The sequence below is a fragment of the Fukomys damarensis genome, unplaced genomic scaffold (assembly GCF_012274545.1).
Source record: "Fukomys damarensis isolate Sample0158 unplaced genomic scaffold, DMR_v1.0_HiC HiC_scaffold_21, whole genome shotgun sequence".
NCBI lineage: Eukaryota > Metazoa > Chordata > Mammalia > Rodentia > Bathyergidae > Fukomys > Fukomys damarensis.
The window spans coordinates 5467844-5485754 of NW_022900933.1; the positions used below are offsets into that span (position 1 = coordinate 5467844).

The 17911-nt window shown below is 49.0% G+C and overlaps 1 protein-coding gene across 2 annotated transcripts in view; it reads left to right on the plus strand.

Annotated features, from left to right (window-relative positions):
* The window catches only part of Prkch (protein kinase C eta), a 204188-nt gene that overhangs the window by 113312 nt on the left and 72965 nt on the right, over nucleotides 1–17911 (plus strand). For both annotated transcript variants that reach the window (XM_010605735.1, XM_033766702.1), the window contains exons 5-9: nucleotides 940–1028; nucleotides 2665–2794; nucleotides 5588–5715; nucleotides 8705–8848; nucleotides 9007–9180. In XM_010605735.1, coding sequence (XP_010604037.1) covers nucleotides 940–1028; nucleotides 2665–2794; nucleotides 5588–5715; nucleotides 8705–8848; nucleotides 9007–9180 — 665 coding nt within the window. The remainder of the gene's footprint in view (nucleotides 1–939; nucleotides 1029–2664; nucleotides 2795–5587; nucleotides 5716–8704; nucleotides 8849–9006; nucleotides 9181–17911) is intronic.

Consider the following 17911-nt stretch of genomic DNA (forward strand, 5'->3'; position numbering starts at 1 on the left):
GAAGCCCTGCAGTGCCCCACAGTGTGGTAGAAGCTCAGTCTGCTCTAAGAACAGTGCTGTTTGCTAATATGCCTCCTGCCTGCATGTGCTTAACCCTTCTGCTTGCCCTGAAAGATCGTATCTGATGTGGATTTCCATACTGCTTCACTGGGTGTGTTTATCCTTTAATGACAAGCTCAAGGCCCTCTGCGCTATGTCAGTTATCAGGATGAAATGAGAAAAAAAAAATGTGTTACTGAAAAGTTCTAACTATTCAGACAACTGACCGACCCATTCAGCAAACACTCACCGCATGTCTACTCTGCCTGAGGCATCCTGCTGGGGATGGTGGGGAAGACTGGACTACGGTGTCAGGCTCACAGGGAGGACGGCAGGCTCAGGGCGGAGTGGGATCCGAGGTGGCAGCCGTGGACAAGGCCTGGTGTGGTATATTGTCATGTAAGAAATGCTGTTGAGTTGGGTCTTGTCATAAACTTAAGACTCAGTTGCTCGGTCAGTAGTATACCCTAGGTGTAGAGAAGGACTTTGGCAGTCTCTAGAAAAATCAGCAATTTAGTTTTTACTGGAACGAATAGATCCCACAGAAGAGAGATGGCAGGTAGGGCGGGGTGCCCTCCGAGCGCCCTGAAGCTCGACTGAGAGGCTTGAATGTTATTGATGGGCAGCGAGACGCCCTGGAAGTGTTGCATCACGGAGCAGAAGTGACCAAGGTGACCCCGTGGGCAGTCAGCCGGAGGTCAGGACAGGTTAGAGAGGAACTGAGCTCAGGACTAGATGACAGCTGTTCGTGTGTGAGCAAAGGAGCCAGGATGGATGGGCGCGCTGGCTGCCAGCGCGGTAGCCGGACCTGGGAGTCCAGCCGCAGTGGCGTGGTGCAGCCTTTGTTGGTGCGGCCCTGCGAGTTTCTGTAAATGGTAACTGCTGGGTTTAATTTCCTAGTGTGCACCTGTGTCGTCCATAAACGCTGCCATCACCTAATTGTTACAGCCTGTACTTGCCAAAACAATATTAACAAAGTGGATTCAAAGGTAAGTGGATATTAGTTTGCTGTCAGCAGCAGTTCTCTGTGTGTGTGTCTGTGTGTGTGTCTGTCTGTGTCTGTGTGTGTGTGTGTCTGTGTCTGTGTGTGTGTGTCTGTGTGTGTCTCTGTGTGTGTGTGTGTGTGTGTGTGTGTGTCTGTGTCTGTGCTCTCCTTTCTCCCTTCCTCCCTCCGCGCTGTTCTCCCCTCTTTCACGTCCTTGAAGCCCATGTGGTATCACAATGGAAATTTCTGTCCCTCTTTGTATCATAGCATTTAACACTTCTGCTCTTCTGTGGGCAGGCCTTGCCTTGTGGTGCCACCAGAGTGGTCCACTGGGCACACATTCTATGGGTTGGTGCTACTCCTGTGGGAGGAGACGCTGGTGGAGGAAGACACCTGGCCCCCGGGGTGGGGTGCTGGGTCTTACTGCCATACATGGTCTTCTCTCTGAGCTCAGGATGGGCCCACAGTCTCTCAGTGCCTCTGTCTGAAACTAGGCTCCATGCTTCCCTCATGAGTATTTGTGGGGATTAAATGACAGGTATATTGTTAGCTGTATGCTTTCCACGTAAAGGCCATTGGCTTCCCCGGCCTCTTAAGAAATCGGGGGAGGGGATATATAGCTTTGCATAAAAGCTAGAACTTCATTATTGCTGCTCACATCTCAGTGTTCTGCGATGGGCACACGTTTCGAATTCTGGCGGGAGAATGCAGGTGGGGCAGGTGTTGGTGACACTGATCACTCACTCAGTAGATTTGCAAATGCCTTTGAAAGTCTGGCTGTGAATTCAGGGGTTGTTCACAGTGCACCTGCAGGACCCCTAAAGAGCAAATGTACAGAGAGGTTTGAATCATAGATTTCTGAAAAAGACCAGCACAGTCTCCCCATCAGGGATGGAGCTAGTGATATTGCTTCACATTGTGAGGCAGAGAGTAGAGTATGTGGCTGGTGTCATTCCCTTGCTGGAAACAGCATTGCGATCATACCAGGACCTTGGGGTCAGAATGTAAGTGCCAGGCAGAGGCTGGAGAGGGTGACTTGTTAGCGCTTCAGGACAGACTCGGACAGACTTCCTTCTGTATTCTGTGTGTTCTGCATGCCTGCTTTTGTTTCCATGATACAGTGTTAGTATATAAAAGACCCATTTCATCTTGCTGTCAAAGATTCAAGGAAGTAAGTGTGAGTGTGAGGGACTCAGCAGGGAGAGAATTATGGCCTGCATATAAAAGATGAAATTAAAACCTTCATTTCTTTTCTTTTTCTTTCTCTCTCTCTCTCTCTCTTTTTTTTTTTTTTTTTTTTTTTTTTTTTTTTTTTTTGTACCAGGGATGGAGCTCGGGCTCTTGCGCTTGCAAGGCAGGCAGGCAGCAGAACCAATGAGCTAAATCCCCAGCCCTAAAATCTTAACTTCTGTTTCTCTCTTCCTATGAAGTAACATGTGCCCTTCGTTTCTGTCACGTCTTGTGCATGAGCTGATGCCCTGAGTCTGAGAAATTCACCAGCACTGAGTCGAGTAAAGAAATATGTTCGACTCGGGTGTCATAGTGACACTTTGCCCCTGGTGGCTCCTGTTTTCGTTTTTATCAAGGCTATTGATAGGAAATTGTAGCTCTTGTCCTCTGGTGTTTCTTTCGCTTTCCAGATTGCCGAGCAGAGGTTTGGAATCAACATCCCACACAAGTTCAGCATCCACAACTACAAAGTGCCAACCTTCTGTGATCACTGTGGCTCCCTGCTCTGGGGGATAATGCGACAAGGACTTCAGTGTAAAAGTGAGGTGCTGGGTACCCACTTCTGTACGGGCTCACCGTGCCCCTCGCCTGTGGGTTTCTGTGGGCTCACATCAGAACTAGGACGGATAGTTGTAGACGTATTTATGAGAACATCTTAGTAGTTTTGTATTTATATGTCTCTTATCGGGCACGTAAAGAGAATTCCATCTGACCCCCAGTTGACTACTGAACATAAAGTCCTATGTTCAACCCCGTGATCTAGCCCGCTAAATAACATCTGTGTTTTGTTGAGTGCAGATGAGGCCTTGTGCTATACAATTGGTATTGGAAAGAGAAAAAGGTGGGCTGTTGCTCAGAGATGGCAGAGGTCACACGGCCAAAAGAGAAGGTTGGGTCATGAGCTGGGACTGGTGGGAGGCTGGGCTGGTGCCCTCAACTCAAATAGGCGTGGAGTGAGGTGTCAGAGCACATGGGGCTGCCCTGGGCCTTCCCGGGGGTGCTGCTATTGCGGTTGGAGGCGGGAGGGGGTTAAAGAGCAGTGGTGCTTTGGTGGTGGGCTTAGAACTCCCTGACTGTGCCCGGTGCTGTGTGGAGCTCAGGCCTGAGGGGGTGAGAGCTGACCCTGGCCTCCTAAGAGTTGAGGAACTATTGGCCTTGAGCTGTTTCCCACTGAGAGGCAGTGATCCAGCCGTGTCCGGTGCGCTTGAGCGGAAGAGTGACAGAGGAAGTGGAGCAGTGTGTGTGCAAGCAGCCAACACCCCTGGACCACCTGGACCTACCAGCCTGCTTCCGTCAGGAGAACCCACTTGTCTTTTATAACAGCAAATCCCTTCTCCCTCTCAAACACTATTGTTTCTTTTTTTCGTACAACTGAAACAACAGCCCAAGCACATGTAGCTTTTGGTTCACGTGGTTCCTGATGGTCTCACTTGGTGTGGTGTCCACCCTGAAAGGCACTTTGTGCTTTCGTGAGGTTGTTTTTGGAGTGCAGAGCTGTGCTCACGCTCACATGTGTGGTTCTTGTCCCTCCTGATGTCCTGAGGGCAGGAAGCACACCTGCAGCGACATTCACTTTTGTCACGTGGTGGCTTTGAAAGGCCAATGCCAGCTTGTGTGTCTCTGTGCCAGTCTTCCTGAGAAATAAATTTCCCGTGAAGCTAATGAAGCTAAAGCTTCAGGACCCTTCTGCACTTGGTGTTCTGTTCTTTTTTCTAAAAGAAGGGTTCCCGAATCCCACAGATTTGGGCCCCACAAAAGCTGGATAGTGTGTGCTCCCAGAGCTGGACCGACTCCGTGAAACAGACATTGTTTTGCACACTGCTCCAGTTCTGCCTCCCTCCAGCAGGGCCCACATCAGGAATCTGCATCAGGATTTATCTCTGCGGGTTAAACCTCGGGGCCTCCGTGGTCCTAAGTTGTTTCCTGAGCACACAGAGCTTCCCTTGCTTTGCTGACTTCTTAAGACTGCCCTTTACCCAGGCCTTCAAACATTTAAAAGTTGCGTTTTCTTCCCCCGTGAGGCAGAACCACGGGCTGCAAACCCTGAGAACCACAGCCCCACAGGATGCCTTTCTGCTCTGAGAGCCACCCAACCACAACAGTACTGAGAAAGAAAGCACTCCTCGGCAGCTGTTCTCTCAGAAACATCTCCACCCTGTGTGAACCGTGATCTTTCTGTGGCATTTAGGCGGCCACCCTTTATTTCACTGCTGAGAGAGACAGAATAGTCAGTTGAGTCTTTGTTATGTAATTGACCGAATCGTCACCATGATGAACATTTTAATCTTCATTTTGGATCATGCTGTTGAGTTGGCAGTGACAGGTACGGGTGATTTAGGTGAACGCATTTCATTAAGTCATGGTGAAAAAGATGACTTGAAATCTGTGAGCCTTTATTGTGCCAGGATTTCTGCTTCTGCACAAAACAGAAATACGAGGGTGGTCCGAGATACATGGTGGATGGTTAAATACAGTTTATTCCAGCAGAAGATTGCCATTTATCCCCCTCGAAACTGCTCCTCTCTTTGAGCCCACTCTTCGACTGTTCTTGCCACTTCCTGAAGCGGTTCTGGAAGCCCTCTCAGGACGTCTCCGCAAGGTGTGATCAGAAGTATATGAATGTTCTGTCATGTAAAGGTTCAAGAGCCCAATGATGAATGTTACTGTACTGTATACCGAAAATGCACCAATCAGTAAACTCAATGAGAAGAAGAAAAAAAAAGAAATATATGAATGCTCCTGACGAGGGACATCCCATGGAAAGGCAGCTTATGAAAGTTTACAGTAGGTCCTCACCCACCTCGTTCACTCGGTCTGGGACCTTGTGTCTTCTGGCTTCTCTCCCAAAGTCAGAATGGCCACGAAAGGTAAATGTTTTGAGTTGGGTCAGGACATCAAGGCAGCCATGGCAGTGCAACAAAAGACACGCCGAAAAGGACTCCAGAGCTGCTTCAGAAGCTGGCAAGAACAGTGGGATAAATGCGTTCAAAGTGAGGGAGGTGTGTTTGTTTGCTTGTTTATTCTTCTCAGCAGTGAGGAGCTAACTCAGAACCTTGCGCTTACCAGACAGGTGCAGCACCGCTGAGCTACATCCCCAACAAGGGAGAATATTTTTAGGGAGACTGGTAGCAGTGTGTCTTTTACTGTATTAAATTTTAAAAAAATCTGATCATGTCCCATAGATAAAATGTAAGGAAATCTTACAAGTATGTTTAATTGTATGAGATGACACTGTGTCACCTGTATAATTCTCAGATTCTTAAATTTCTGTGTTGCAGCACGTGTCGACTTAGATCTTTTCTGAATACCGACTCTCTGTCCCTCTTCCTGCAGTTTGTAAAATGAATGTGCACATTCGGTGTCAGGCCAACGTGGCCCCTAACTGCGGGGTGAATGCGGTGGAGCTGGCCAAGACCCTGGCGGGGATGGGCCTGCAGCCCGGAAACATCTCTCCCACCTCGGTGAGATTTTGCTTCTTCTCGAGGATTGTAATTTAAATGTTGTGCAGTTGTAGCAAGGCCGCGTGAGAACGTGAGGCACCCTCAGTGTTTCTAATACCAGCAAATGCAGTAAAATGTGTTGCATTTTAAAGAAATATGTGTTCCACAAAGAATCTATGCTGCAGTTACTGTATGACAAGAAATAATGAGCATGCTGATACCAGGAAGCAGGAGGAAGGTTGTTTCTTCTTCTTTTACATTACTTTTAAAAATTGGCTTTGTCTCAGTATAATCTGGTAAAAATCTTAGAATCCAGAGGCCTGGGCTGTGTCCCTGGCTGGGGACTGGGCAGGACAGTTGAGCAGGAACCATAGACTCCAGCTTTCTTATCTCTATCAAGGTTGAACTTGAAGATCTCCCAGAAATTGGCGGTTCCACCGTTTTTGTTTAAGAATAGTGAATTTATTTCCTGCCTTCCGCAGCAGGCAAGAGTTCCTTCCTCTGGGCTCCTGCAACTGGGTGGAGTTGGGTCATTGCTCTGGACATGGTTTGTCGGGCAGTCTCCTGAGCTTTCTCCATCTTCTTCGCCTGCCAGCTCTTGTCTCTGTCTTCCTGACCAGAGTTGGCAAGAGCTAGGAGCAGCCATGCTGTGGGCTGTGCGATCTGTGAGGTGGAGTTTCAGACCTGGTGGGGGAGGATTCTAGACTAATCTGCCAAACAGCGTCTGGGCTCATAGGAAGAGAAATGCAGTCACTGAGAGGTTCTTGATAACTTAGAAAAGAGAGCACTGTCCACTTCGTTTCCTTTTTACTGAAAAGCTCCTGCTCACTAAGTAGGGACTTGTACTGACAATGTGTTGTGGATTCCAGGGAGGCATGGGAGAAAGTCCCGGTCGGTCTGTCTGTCTTGGAGGGTAGGCAGGGAAGATGCTTAATGGTGAGAGGGATTTCTGATAGATAGGACAGTTGTTCTTCAAGAGGGAGATGAAGGATTTTGGCCTGAGCCCAGGCTTCTAAAATATGGTGGGAACAGATAGGTCAGGAATGGGAGTGCCCCTGGTCGTTCGAACCAAGTATCTTTCATATTATGATATTTGATAGAGGGAAAACCAAAATTACCTGTTATTTGACATTGCAGCATTAAAAAGGGGGAGCGTTAAGTCTAAGAAAAAGAGAAGAATGTGTTAAAAGAAAAAGACAGAAACATTGGCTTAGAATTTTCTAGACACTGCTAGTCCACCCACAGGAATTACGCAAGGAGAGGAAGTGAAATTTAAACTGGTACCATTTTTCTGTCTTTGAAAAAAGTGTGATGAGAGGGGTAGAAAAGGAACTATTAAAAGCACCGGATTTTTAGATGGTCTGTTTTATATCTTGCTGTCAATATTTTACAGCTTTAAGTAAGTAAAATCCTTGAAGTTTCAGGCTGCTGCACAGTTAGTTTGTTGCTAAGATCAGCTTTTCGTTGTTTGGTTTTGTTTTTTGCTAAAAGGCGAACAGCTTCGGGTCATTAGATGTTTGATCTGTTATCTCGTGGTAGCTTGTGTGTTAAATGCACCACGGTGGGACCTGCAAAAGTTACCTTCCTTGCTGTGAAGGCACGGGGGACCCAGAGCCGCTTTGCTGCTCAGGGTGGGGTGGCGACACGGGACCCCTGTGGTGCTGCTGAGGGTGCAGATGGCCCCTCTGTAGGGTGCACTTCTGCGGCGCATCAGATGCCTTCAGAGTTAACACTGTGCCTCGAAGAATGGTATTTCCAAAAAGTCACCCTGGGAAAATAGATGAGGGCAGTGATAACAGCAAAAGTGCATCGATGTGGCAGGCACCAGTCTAAGCAGCTTGGGTGCCTTGTGTCCCTCTGCTCCGCACCATAATGTGGGTGGCAGATGCTGCAGTCTCCCCTGGCAGAAGGGGGACCAAGGCAGGGTAAGGTAAACCTGCTGGAGGTCGAGGCTGGGTTGGTTGCGGAGCCGTCCTTTGAATGCAGGCAGCTTCCTTCACAGCCTGAACTCTCCATTTCCCTTTTTGAAGGTTTGCCTTCAAATACGCTCCCAGTGGTGGAAGTAATATAAATAACAGCTGACCAGCACTTCCAGTAGCAAGGGATTTAGTAAGTAAACGGAGTATCCAAAAGGAATATGGAAAAGCCATTAAAACTGCTGCTCTTGAGCTGGGAGTGTATCTCGGTGACAGAGCTCTTACACAGCATGTGTAAAGGCCTCACACACACACATATACACACGCGCGCGCACAAGCACACACACAAAATGAGAACAAAAATCCTCATGCTCTCCAAAGATACAGATAGGAAAAACATACATGTCTAATTTTAAGTTAAAATGTATGTTATAAAGCATTAACTGTATATTTAAAAACTTAAGAGTAAAGACATACATCTCTGTGTGTTATTAACGTATGTATATATTTTTTACGTATGAACAGTATATGCCTAAACTCTTACCAGACTCCTGGTTTAGGTATGTAAAAATTTATTTTTCATGCTTTGGGTAATTTTTCCAATTTTTAATTGAGTTTTTATTTCTTATATAATTTAAAATTCCTTATAAAGAACATTGCTTTTTCCTCGTGTCCTGGTTATGATTCTGGTACTTGATTCTCCAAGCAAACTTGAAAACCACTCGTCTCACAAAGTGGCCACTAGAGGGCGCTCCTAGAATCCGACTTCCCTGTGGGAAGCCACTGCTGAGGAAATCAGAGGGACCAAACGAAGGCATTGCTGTTTCCTTACCCCTCCCTTTCAGCACAAGCTCTACTCCTCAGCGTGGATGTATTTTACAGTGCTTTTTTTTCACCCAGCAGTAGGAACAGAACGGAAGCGGATGCCGAGGCAGTTCTGAGTTGTACAATCTGATCTCCGAGCCACACTGACCTTTCCTCTTGTGTGATAGCTGCGGGGTGAGACTGTTCGCACTTAGGAGGGTCTTCTGCACCCGTCCATCCTTCGTAGTCACACTGCCATTTCTGACTCGACTTCCTTCTCCTCTTTGCAGAAACTCGTTTCCAGATCGACACTAAGACGACAGGGAAAGGAGGGCAGCAAAGAAGGCAATGGTGTTGGGATGAATTCTTCCAACAGACTCGGCATCAACGACTTTGAGTTTATCCGCGTGCTGGGGAAAGGGAGTTTTGGGAAGGTGAGTCTTGCTGTGACTGTCTGATTGCATCAAGCTTGAGAAGTGTGGGTGTGTGCGTGTGCGTGTGCGTGTGGGTGTGCATACCTACGTTTCTCACGTGTGCCTGCAGCCTATGAACCCCAGAGAGCCTCCCCTCGAGCTCCCTCATCTTGTCCTAGGTGATGCTTGCAAGGATAAAAGAAACAGGAGAGCTGTATGCCGTGAAGGTGCTGAAGAAGGACGTGATCCTGCAGGACGACGACGTGGAGTGTACCATGACTGAAAAGAGGATCCTGTCCTTGGCCCGCAATCACCCCTTCCTCACCCAGTTGTTCTGCTGCTTCCAGACTCTGGTGAGTGGGGCTCACGATCACTGCCTTAGTGGCCATCTTTGTTGAGGAGCTGTGATACGGTGCTGAAGATTTCATACAGTTGAACATCAGAAAAGTGTTTGGAATAGGCTTCCACAGTCTGCCCACATGGGGCGATTGGCAGCTGCCATTGAGCTCTGAAACAGCTGTGAACTAGAGAATCATCCCTTCTTCCACCAGGCTGTCCTGTGCAAGGTTCACTACAAATATGGGGCCTAGGAATGAAAAGGTCTTTGTATTTACATCTCCTCTAGCAGAATCATGGTCACAGAGGTCAAAGAATAGAGCGTCGTGGGCCAATTGTCTTAGTGAATTTGGGCATGATTCTGCTTCTCAATTTTAGACTGTTTTGGACAAGAGCACAGACGGGTCTGAGAGGACTTAGAGAGAGGGAACCTTGATTTGCTATGTCCCAAGACATTGCTCCCGGCCTCAAACAAAGACCCTTTGCTCCATAGCATAGGCTGATCTTGAGTTTGAACGTGTCGACCTGTAGTGGGAAGAGCCATTAGGAATCCTTTTGGCCTCAGTTAATGGATTACCCAACCAACAGTGTTATAAGTAATAAGCAGGATAGGTTAGCTTCTAAGTGCCAACTTCGTTCTTATTGCTTCACACAGTAAGAAGTTCGGTGCTGACATCTCTGGGATTGGATTTGTTGCCCAGTGACACCGGATATGTCTTGGATCTCAGGGTGTTTGTTACATCTTTAGATATCACACCTTTATGTGGCAGCATGGAAAGCAGCAAGCATACAGCTTGGGTCACTCTCCTTTATCGTAGTAGATTTTTCCTAGACTTAGATCAGCTCTTAGGGGCAAAGGAGGCCGGAAGGGCACGTATCTAGCAAGATAAGCCATGCTGTGACTGGCACACAGCAGGCCCGGTCTGTCCCTGGGGAGGGCACCGCACTGCCTGCTGAGCGTTGGACTCTGAGTGGCGAGAGGAAATGCCGCTAGAGAGGAGACCACGGTTGGGACAGGTGAGCTAGGGTTTCCTTGTATCAGGAGGGCTCTGGGCGAGTGAATTCTGGGCCCTTGCCTTGGCTGTGACACCGCCAGGGAAGCAGAGGGGACTGTGGAAGGGGGGGCATCTTATCGGCGAGACGCGCGGAGGTGGCACGTTTCCACGGGAAGCGGAAGTGAGTTCGAATTAGCTAGGCAGAGAGCGAGAAGCTAAAATGCCATGCAGGGGAGGTGGCACTTCTGCGGACCTGGGGCTGGGCGGGACACGGCATGAGCACAGCTGCCCAGTGCTGTCTCTCAGTATTCCCCACATCCTCTCTCCGAAAGAAGCAATTTACATTAGTTTCACGTGTAGCCTTTCAGATGAACCTTTGTACATAAAGCACATATGCATACCACATATATGCATGCATATTTCTCCTTTGAAAGCACAAATAGTCGTATGTTTTGACTGTGATTCTATCTCTAACTTGAAAAATATGTGAGTATATTTTGGAGATTGACTTGGATTGTTGCACACCTGTCTGACTCATTGTAATGGCTGCTTAGTGTTCCCCGTAGAGAGCACGTCACGGTTTATTTGCCCTTGATCTTAGCCCAAAGGCCAAGAAGCGATGTTGCCGTTTGTTTTACCTGCCCTCTGTCGCCATAGATTCAGTGTACCTGAGGCTTTATTTCGGTCAGTGGTGCCCTAAGCCCCCGTGCTTTTATCTCCGCCTGCTTGTGCCAGTGTTTCTGTTATTAGACGCGGCAGTACCTGGCCAGAGCGTGTGTGCACTGACGTTTTTGCTGGAGTGCTCTGTGTGTACGGCCTGGAGCACAGCTGGGCAGGGAAGGCTGGAAACGAGACAGGAGGGCACATTTGAAGGCGTGTGCAGCACGGGCTCCTCTGGGGCATCGGCGTCTGGGGAGGCAACAAACGGCCTCTTGGGCCTCACTTTGCACCCTTTCCCTAGGGTCCGGGCTCCGTGAGGCCGTCCTCTCCGTCAGGGTGCTCACTGGCTCCTGGTGGCCTGGAGCCCATGATGGCCCACCGCCTCGTCCCTGATTCGCTGTTTCCCATCTCTGGCCTTCGGTTCTTTTGGAGCTCCGCTTGTCCCTGCCCTCTGCACTCTGTTTTGTGCTCCACACATCGTCCACACACAGCTCTGCCCCAGCCCCTGGATGCTTCCATCTGCTGTTTTCATGGAGAGCAGTGGGGTTATAGCTGTGGGCTCGAGAAGAGCATCTGGAAGGTGATCCTGGCCAAACGCCCGGATCTCAGGCTCTGTCCCTTAGGTTAGGTCAAATAGAATTTAATGATCTTAGTCTGAACATGCAGCAGTTTTGTCCCAAGTTACTGCAGATGAAGCAAACCAAGAAGTGTCTCAAGTCAACCCCAAAGGCCTTTCGCTTACAAAAGAGAAGTCCCTGATTTTGTACAGGCAGCATTCTCACCCAGAATTAAATCGTGTCGTGGTAGAAAACAAGAAATCAACCTGGAACAGTTTGGGGGCCAAGTGACTGTAGAATATGTAATGCATAATGTTCCAGCAAAATACATACGCAGTTTATTATAGTTTTAATGGCCACGTGGAATTCCCCGCGTTCAGCAGCCTGTAATAACATTGAAGTCTTTTTTTTCTATTGAAAGTTTGATGCTTGGCCACAAGAGGGCAGTGGTTCCTGCAAAGTGATTTTTTTAATCTTGCAACCAGAGAAATACACAAGGAACTACCACTGGAGGTTAAAATTCGTGGATTGCAGTACACGTCTGAAACAAAGGATAGAGGGAATGCGCCCCTGCCTTAGTTTAGAGGATAAGTGAAGGGCGGGAACCAACTTAGAGTCGCAAGAGTTTTTCTCCTTTTCATTTTGCCTTCTGAGGCTCGTTTCAGACTCCGCAGTCTAAAAGGCAGGTGTTCACTGTGCCCGTCTGCAGGAAACCCTCAGCACCTGGCCCTGCTTCCCATTATAAAGTCAGCTCTGCAGGGCAGAGCACATTAGTTGCTCTGAGAAGCTACAGCAGAGTACGTAGGGACTTTCAGGCTGCCCAGTTCCACCGGCCGTGGCTGACCGCTGAGACGCTGACCTGCAGCACCGCCCTGGAGAGCTTACCCGGGAGCCCAGGGCGGGCCCTCACATCGCGCCCCGTGAAATGCGCTACTGGAGCCCGGGGAAGGGCCCTGGCTGGGGACTGCGCGGTGCTCTCGGCACCTGTCCAGTCTCCTGCAGCCAGCTGAGAGGGGAGCAGGGCAAGCCCTGAGTTTGTTGTGTCCTCTTTTCCCCGCATCTAAACGGCTTGAGCTGACCCTGAAATTCCTGGGAGACTTATAGTCCTCAGGATTTAAAAGGAAAGCAGGCTTCCTGGGATGGGAACGCGTAACGCCGTATCAGGGACAAATGCCTCGGGTACCCCCACGTGGAGGCGGCGGTGAACACCCACGAAGCAGGCATTTTGGAGCCCCCGTTGTATTGGCAAAAAGAAAACAATAAGCAAATCTCAAACATTGGATGATAGATCATGTTTTCTACATGGGTTCAGAAACTCATACATGTTTCCCTACCTTTTTTCATAATCACATATATTGCTTGCAGTTGTACAGTTAAGGCGGCATCCTTAGACATTTCAGATGGCATTGCAAGTCCCAAGATTTTGTGAATAATCTGATCATTTAAAGACTCATAAAAAATTTGTATTGTTAGAGCTGTTGCTTTTATTTCTGATAGTCCAGCCTGCAGAAACAGTATACAGAATAAGCAGTCAGCATAAAGGTGCTTGTCGGTGCGTCATTTGTTTGTTTGTCTGACTGACCTCTCCCGGATCCTCCCACTCCCAGCCCCAGGTAACTCCCACTCTAGTCTCTGCTCTTACGAGTTTGACTTTTCGGCTGTGCGTATGAGAGAGATCATCTGGTGTCGGGCTTATCTCGGGGATGATGGCGTCCTCCAGTTTATCTGTCGTGGTACGGATTCCAGCACTTCCTCCCTTTCCAAGGCGAGCGTGTCACTGTACATGTGTATCCTGCACTTTCTCTGTGCTCCCACTCACCCGCATTAGTACCAGCACTACGGTGAACGAGGGAGTGCCGCTGTCTCTGCAGCACGCTGCTCTCCCCTTCCGGACGTAGGCCCAGTGTTAGAACCGCGGGATGATGCGCTCATCTCCTTTGGACTCTTCGCAGGGCCCGTGCTGTTGCTCTCACTGACTGCACAGTTGCACGCCAGTCAGCGGGGTCCAGGTTCCTCCTTTTCTCCCCACCACTGCAGACCCTTGCCGGCGTTCATCTTTTTCAGTAGCCGTCTGACAGGTGTGAGATGCTATCTTGTGGCTTTAATTTGCTTTCGGGGACACTCGATGTTGTGAAGTATGCTTTGATGTACCTCTTTTGCTTTGGTGGCGGTGGTGCTGGTGGACTCAGGGTCTTTGAACGGAACGATGCCCCCAGCTCTGTTCGTTCATTCACGAGGTGGGATCTCACCAAGTCACTAAGTTGCCTGGGCTGGGCTCGAGTTGGTAATCCTCCTGCCTCAGACTCCTACAGTGCTGGGATTACAGATATATACCACCACGCCCAGCTTCTGGTGATTGTTTGGATGTCATTTTCTAAGAAATGTCTGTTCAGATCTTTTGCCCATTTTTTAAAAGTCGGGTGAGTTTCCTTACAGTTGAGTTATTTGTTTCTTTTCTTTTATGAAAAAATTCATAACCAAATAATAAGAAAATAACAATAGTTATTACACTGCGTGTATCATGATCTTCAAAGTATTTACTCAGTAAAAGATATTTTGGATATTAACCCGTTATCAGATATATGGTTTGCAAATATTTTCTCCTATTCCACAACCTGCCTCTTTACTGTGTTTCCTTTGCCATGCAGAAGCTTTTACACTTATTACAATCCCATTTGTCTCTTTGTGCTTTTATTGCCTGAGTTTTGGGGGCCACATTCCAAAAGTAAGTGCTGAGACCAGTGTCATGGAGCTTTTCTTGTATATTTTCTTCGAGTGCTTTTATAGTTTCAAGTCTTACGTTGAAGTTGTTCATCTATATCAAGTTGATTTTTGAGTCTGCTGTACGATAAGGATCCCGTTTTAGTCTTCTCTGTGTAGAAATGCCACTTTTTGAAGAGCCCTCCCTTCCCCCCTGTGTGATTTTACCATTTTGTTGAAAATTAGTTGGCCATAAATATGTGAACTTATTTCTGCAGCCTGTGTTCTGTTTCATTGGTCTACGCATCTGTTTTTATGCCAGTATTATGCAGTTTTGATAATTACAGCTTTGTGGTAGATTGTGAAGCCAGATTATGTGACACCTCTGGTTTTGTTCTTTCTGTCAAGAGTGCTTCGGCTTGCATTATTCATAAAAGGAGAAACAAATTCAGCATTCAGCAATAGTGATATGCTGCACTTAAATAGTATACTGGGCTGGGGTGCAGCCTAGTGGTAGCCTGGGTAGCATGTACAAGGCCCCACATTTGATCCCCAACACTAGGATAGATGGATATAGATATAGACTAGATATAGATACAGACATAGGTACAGTACTTAGGTAATACAACTATGAATGTTTTTCTTTCCTTTGTTCTAGTTGTCAAATTTGGTAATTTTTGGGTTAATATGTCCTTAACCAGGGGGGCGGGAAGAATAAGCCATTATTAAGGCAAGGAGGGCGCTTGTTGTCTCAGGACTCTGGACACGGGTCTCCTAGAGGCTGCCGCTCTACTCTTTGTGAGCTGAATTTGCTTCCACTCTGTCTTCATCAGTGACTGCCAGCAACTGAGCCTCCTGGCATCTGTGGCCTGAAATCTGGGTCTCTGACCACTTGGGGTGAGGGGGCTCTCCACTCGGTTTTCCTGCTGAGGTCTCAGCTGAGTACTGGGGAGAGAAACAGAAGGAAAGGGGGAGAGAGGGAGACGGGTGAACAAAGACCGGGGAGTAGCAGGAAGGGGGCGTGACAAGGCAGATATTGGTCAGATGCTTTAGTCTTTGTTCGGAGACCTAGTTTGTTGGAGCATAGGTTCCACTGAGAAACATGAGACACTCAGAGCTCGGGAGCCAACTGCCTCTTTCCAACATTTGACTCCTGAGGCCCAGGCCTGCTCCCAGGCCAGAGAGCTGAGCCCATGCGGTACCTCATCCCTGGGAGTCACTGGAGTTTGTGTTTTCAAGCGCCTTACCGAGAGGCCTTCGGAACATGGAGCCCCCTCCCTGTGCAGGACGGAGCCCGAGCGCTTGCTGTTATCTCTACTGGATTCCTGCCTGCTGGCTCCCTCCTCAGGACCCCCGGCTGCCGATAAGGGGACTGAGTGTCAGCTTGTGAGTGTGGAGGATGGAATCCCTGTCAGGCCAGAGCTCTCCCTAGTTCTGGAGTTCTGGGGGTGCAGGAATCTTGTGAACTAAATGCCCTCGCTGGGCACGCAGATATGTACCCTGTGTATGATTTCAGAAGACTTTACATATGCGGGAAAACCACCTGGTAATATTCACAGAAAGAGTGTATGTGTGTGCGCGTGTGTGTGAGAAAGAGAAGCGGGAGGGGAGGGGGAGGGAAGGGAAGGGTCAAGGAGAAGAGAGACACATAGTGTGGTCGTCCTGTGGCCCTGGAATTAGTCATTTCAGCATTCTGGGGAGAGACAGCACGGAGCCCTTCAGATTCCAGTTCTGGCTTACCCAGTAGCCCATTCAACTTTAAGAAGTACCCCTGCCTTTTGGGTTTTTCCAGATGAGCTCCTCCACCCAAGTCTGTGTCCTTCCCATGTTGTGGCAGTGGCCTCCAGAGGGCCCGCAGGCTCGTGTGCACGGAGGCAGTGCCCTGTCCTCCCCCCAGAGCCCCACGAGGTACAGCCTGGCTTTTCCTCTTCAGAGATCAGTGCGTGCAGGCCTTCTGTGTCCCAATGGCTGCTGGAGGCTGGATGGGAGAATACGGCAGGCTTGCCCTGCTGTGCCGTCGCCCCTAATGCTCAGAGGCCAGGGAAGAGGCCCTGTGACTATGGTTAGGAGTGGAGAAGGCCAGTGTGGCCGAACAACTGGACAGCACTTCTGGCTGCAGGGCCAGGTCTAGCTCAGCAGAGCCAGTCCATCCGTGGGGCCTGAGCGGTGCCAGCTTTGCAGAAGCGATGACAGAGGAAAATAGATCACCGAGACTTCAGTCCACACTCCAGGTCCCCTGCTCTCACCACCGTCTCCAGACTGCACTCCATAAATATCTGTGGAATGAAATATCTCCTGTACTAGTCCAGGAAGGTATAGATGTTTTCCACCTGATTGTAAACGTCTGGAAGCAGAGGTACACGGAGGTTATTTCTTTATATCACAAGCAAGAAATGTCTTGTTTTTGTAATATATACAGCTAAGAAGGATAGTGAGATCGATCAGTCAGGAATAAAGGCAGTTTTTCATAGTACATGGGTTTAGCCTTCTGCGAAGCATCTAAGGACATTTCCCCTCAGCTCTGTGGAGCCAGGCGTCCTGCTGTCCCTGAGCAGTGACTGCTGCGAACTCGATTGGGTCAGCTTACGGGTCATTTGCTGTAGTTTGCCTTTGGCTCGGATCAAAATAGAAAATGAGCCAGAACACGGCCTTCCAGTCTCTGCATGTTCTCGGCTTCTTAACAGTGTTCCGTCTTTCTGTTAGGTCACTGATTATGGGTCAGACCGATCTCCCCCCTCAGTGGCGAGCAGACGTTGGACCCACCTCAGCTGAAGCCGGCCTGGGGACGGTCTCTGTCTAGGCTGGGGATTACAGGGATGGGGTCTACTTGGAACCTTTGCTTCTGTCCTCTCTGGCTACCCAGCCTGAGATTTCTGTTGCTAACTGGGGCCACATAGATAAATGGGAGAAAAGAAGACCCAAAGTTCAGGTTGTTCCTTTGGCTCTTTCTCCTGGCTAAGACCGCCAAAGTATTCACTGAGACACGCGAGTCTCGAAGAGCTGTCTGTGAGGTCGTTCGGCTGTAACTGGCTTTGTTGTCGGCCCTTGACATTAGAGCCACGGCTTCCGCATTGGGTATGATGCCTGTGGAGTCGGTGTGTGATTTCCTTTGACATAACTGACACCTTCCAGAGTTAAGCTTGGCCCCGTGTGCTGTGACCGAAAGCTTCTGTGTGGTGAGTGCTTGGTGCTCATAGTTGAGAATCTCTGAATGCACGAGTCAGAGATACTCTGTGCTCAGCAGCGTGATGTGTGGGGACACCAAGTGCCGAGCCGGGCTCCGAGGGTGAGGAGAGCGCCCTCTCCGTCACACTGCTGAGTGACAGCCAGCCAGGCAGGAGCACACCGTGTGCTAGGGAAAGGAGTCGATTCTGTTCCCCTTCGGCCTGGGAGGGAGCAGAAGACCGAGACCCACGGAGTAGCAGTGCACAGCAGATCCCATGTAGCAAGCGTGGTCCTTACAGCGTAGGAGAAGGATGTGTAAATGAACCCTGGGTTCTGGGAAGGGCTCGCTGTGTGGCTGCCTGGCTTTTCACAGAAGTGCAGTGAGTGTGGCCTTGAGAACACAACCAACCACCGTCTCTTCGGCAGTACCTCAGCCACCACCTCCAAGTCCCCTGCCTGAACTCACTGGGGTATCCTGCAGCCCCTGAAACTACGCCTGTGAGGGGCTGCCAAGTGCACCCCTCCCTGAAGACAGGATCCAGCAGAGTGGACATCTGGCCACCTGGGTTAGAAGCCACAGGCTGGAACTATTCTCATTTGGAAATACTTGATCTTTCCTCGGTTGCTTCCTTACTGGTAGGACCATGGTTATGTCCTTCTCTTCCAGGCTG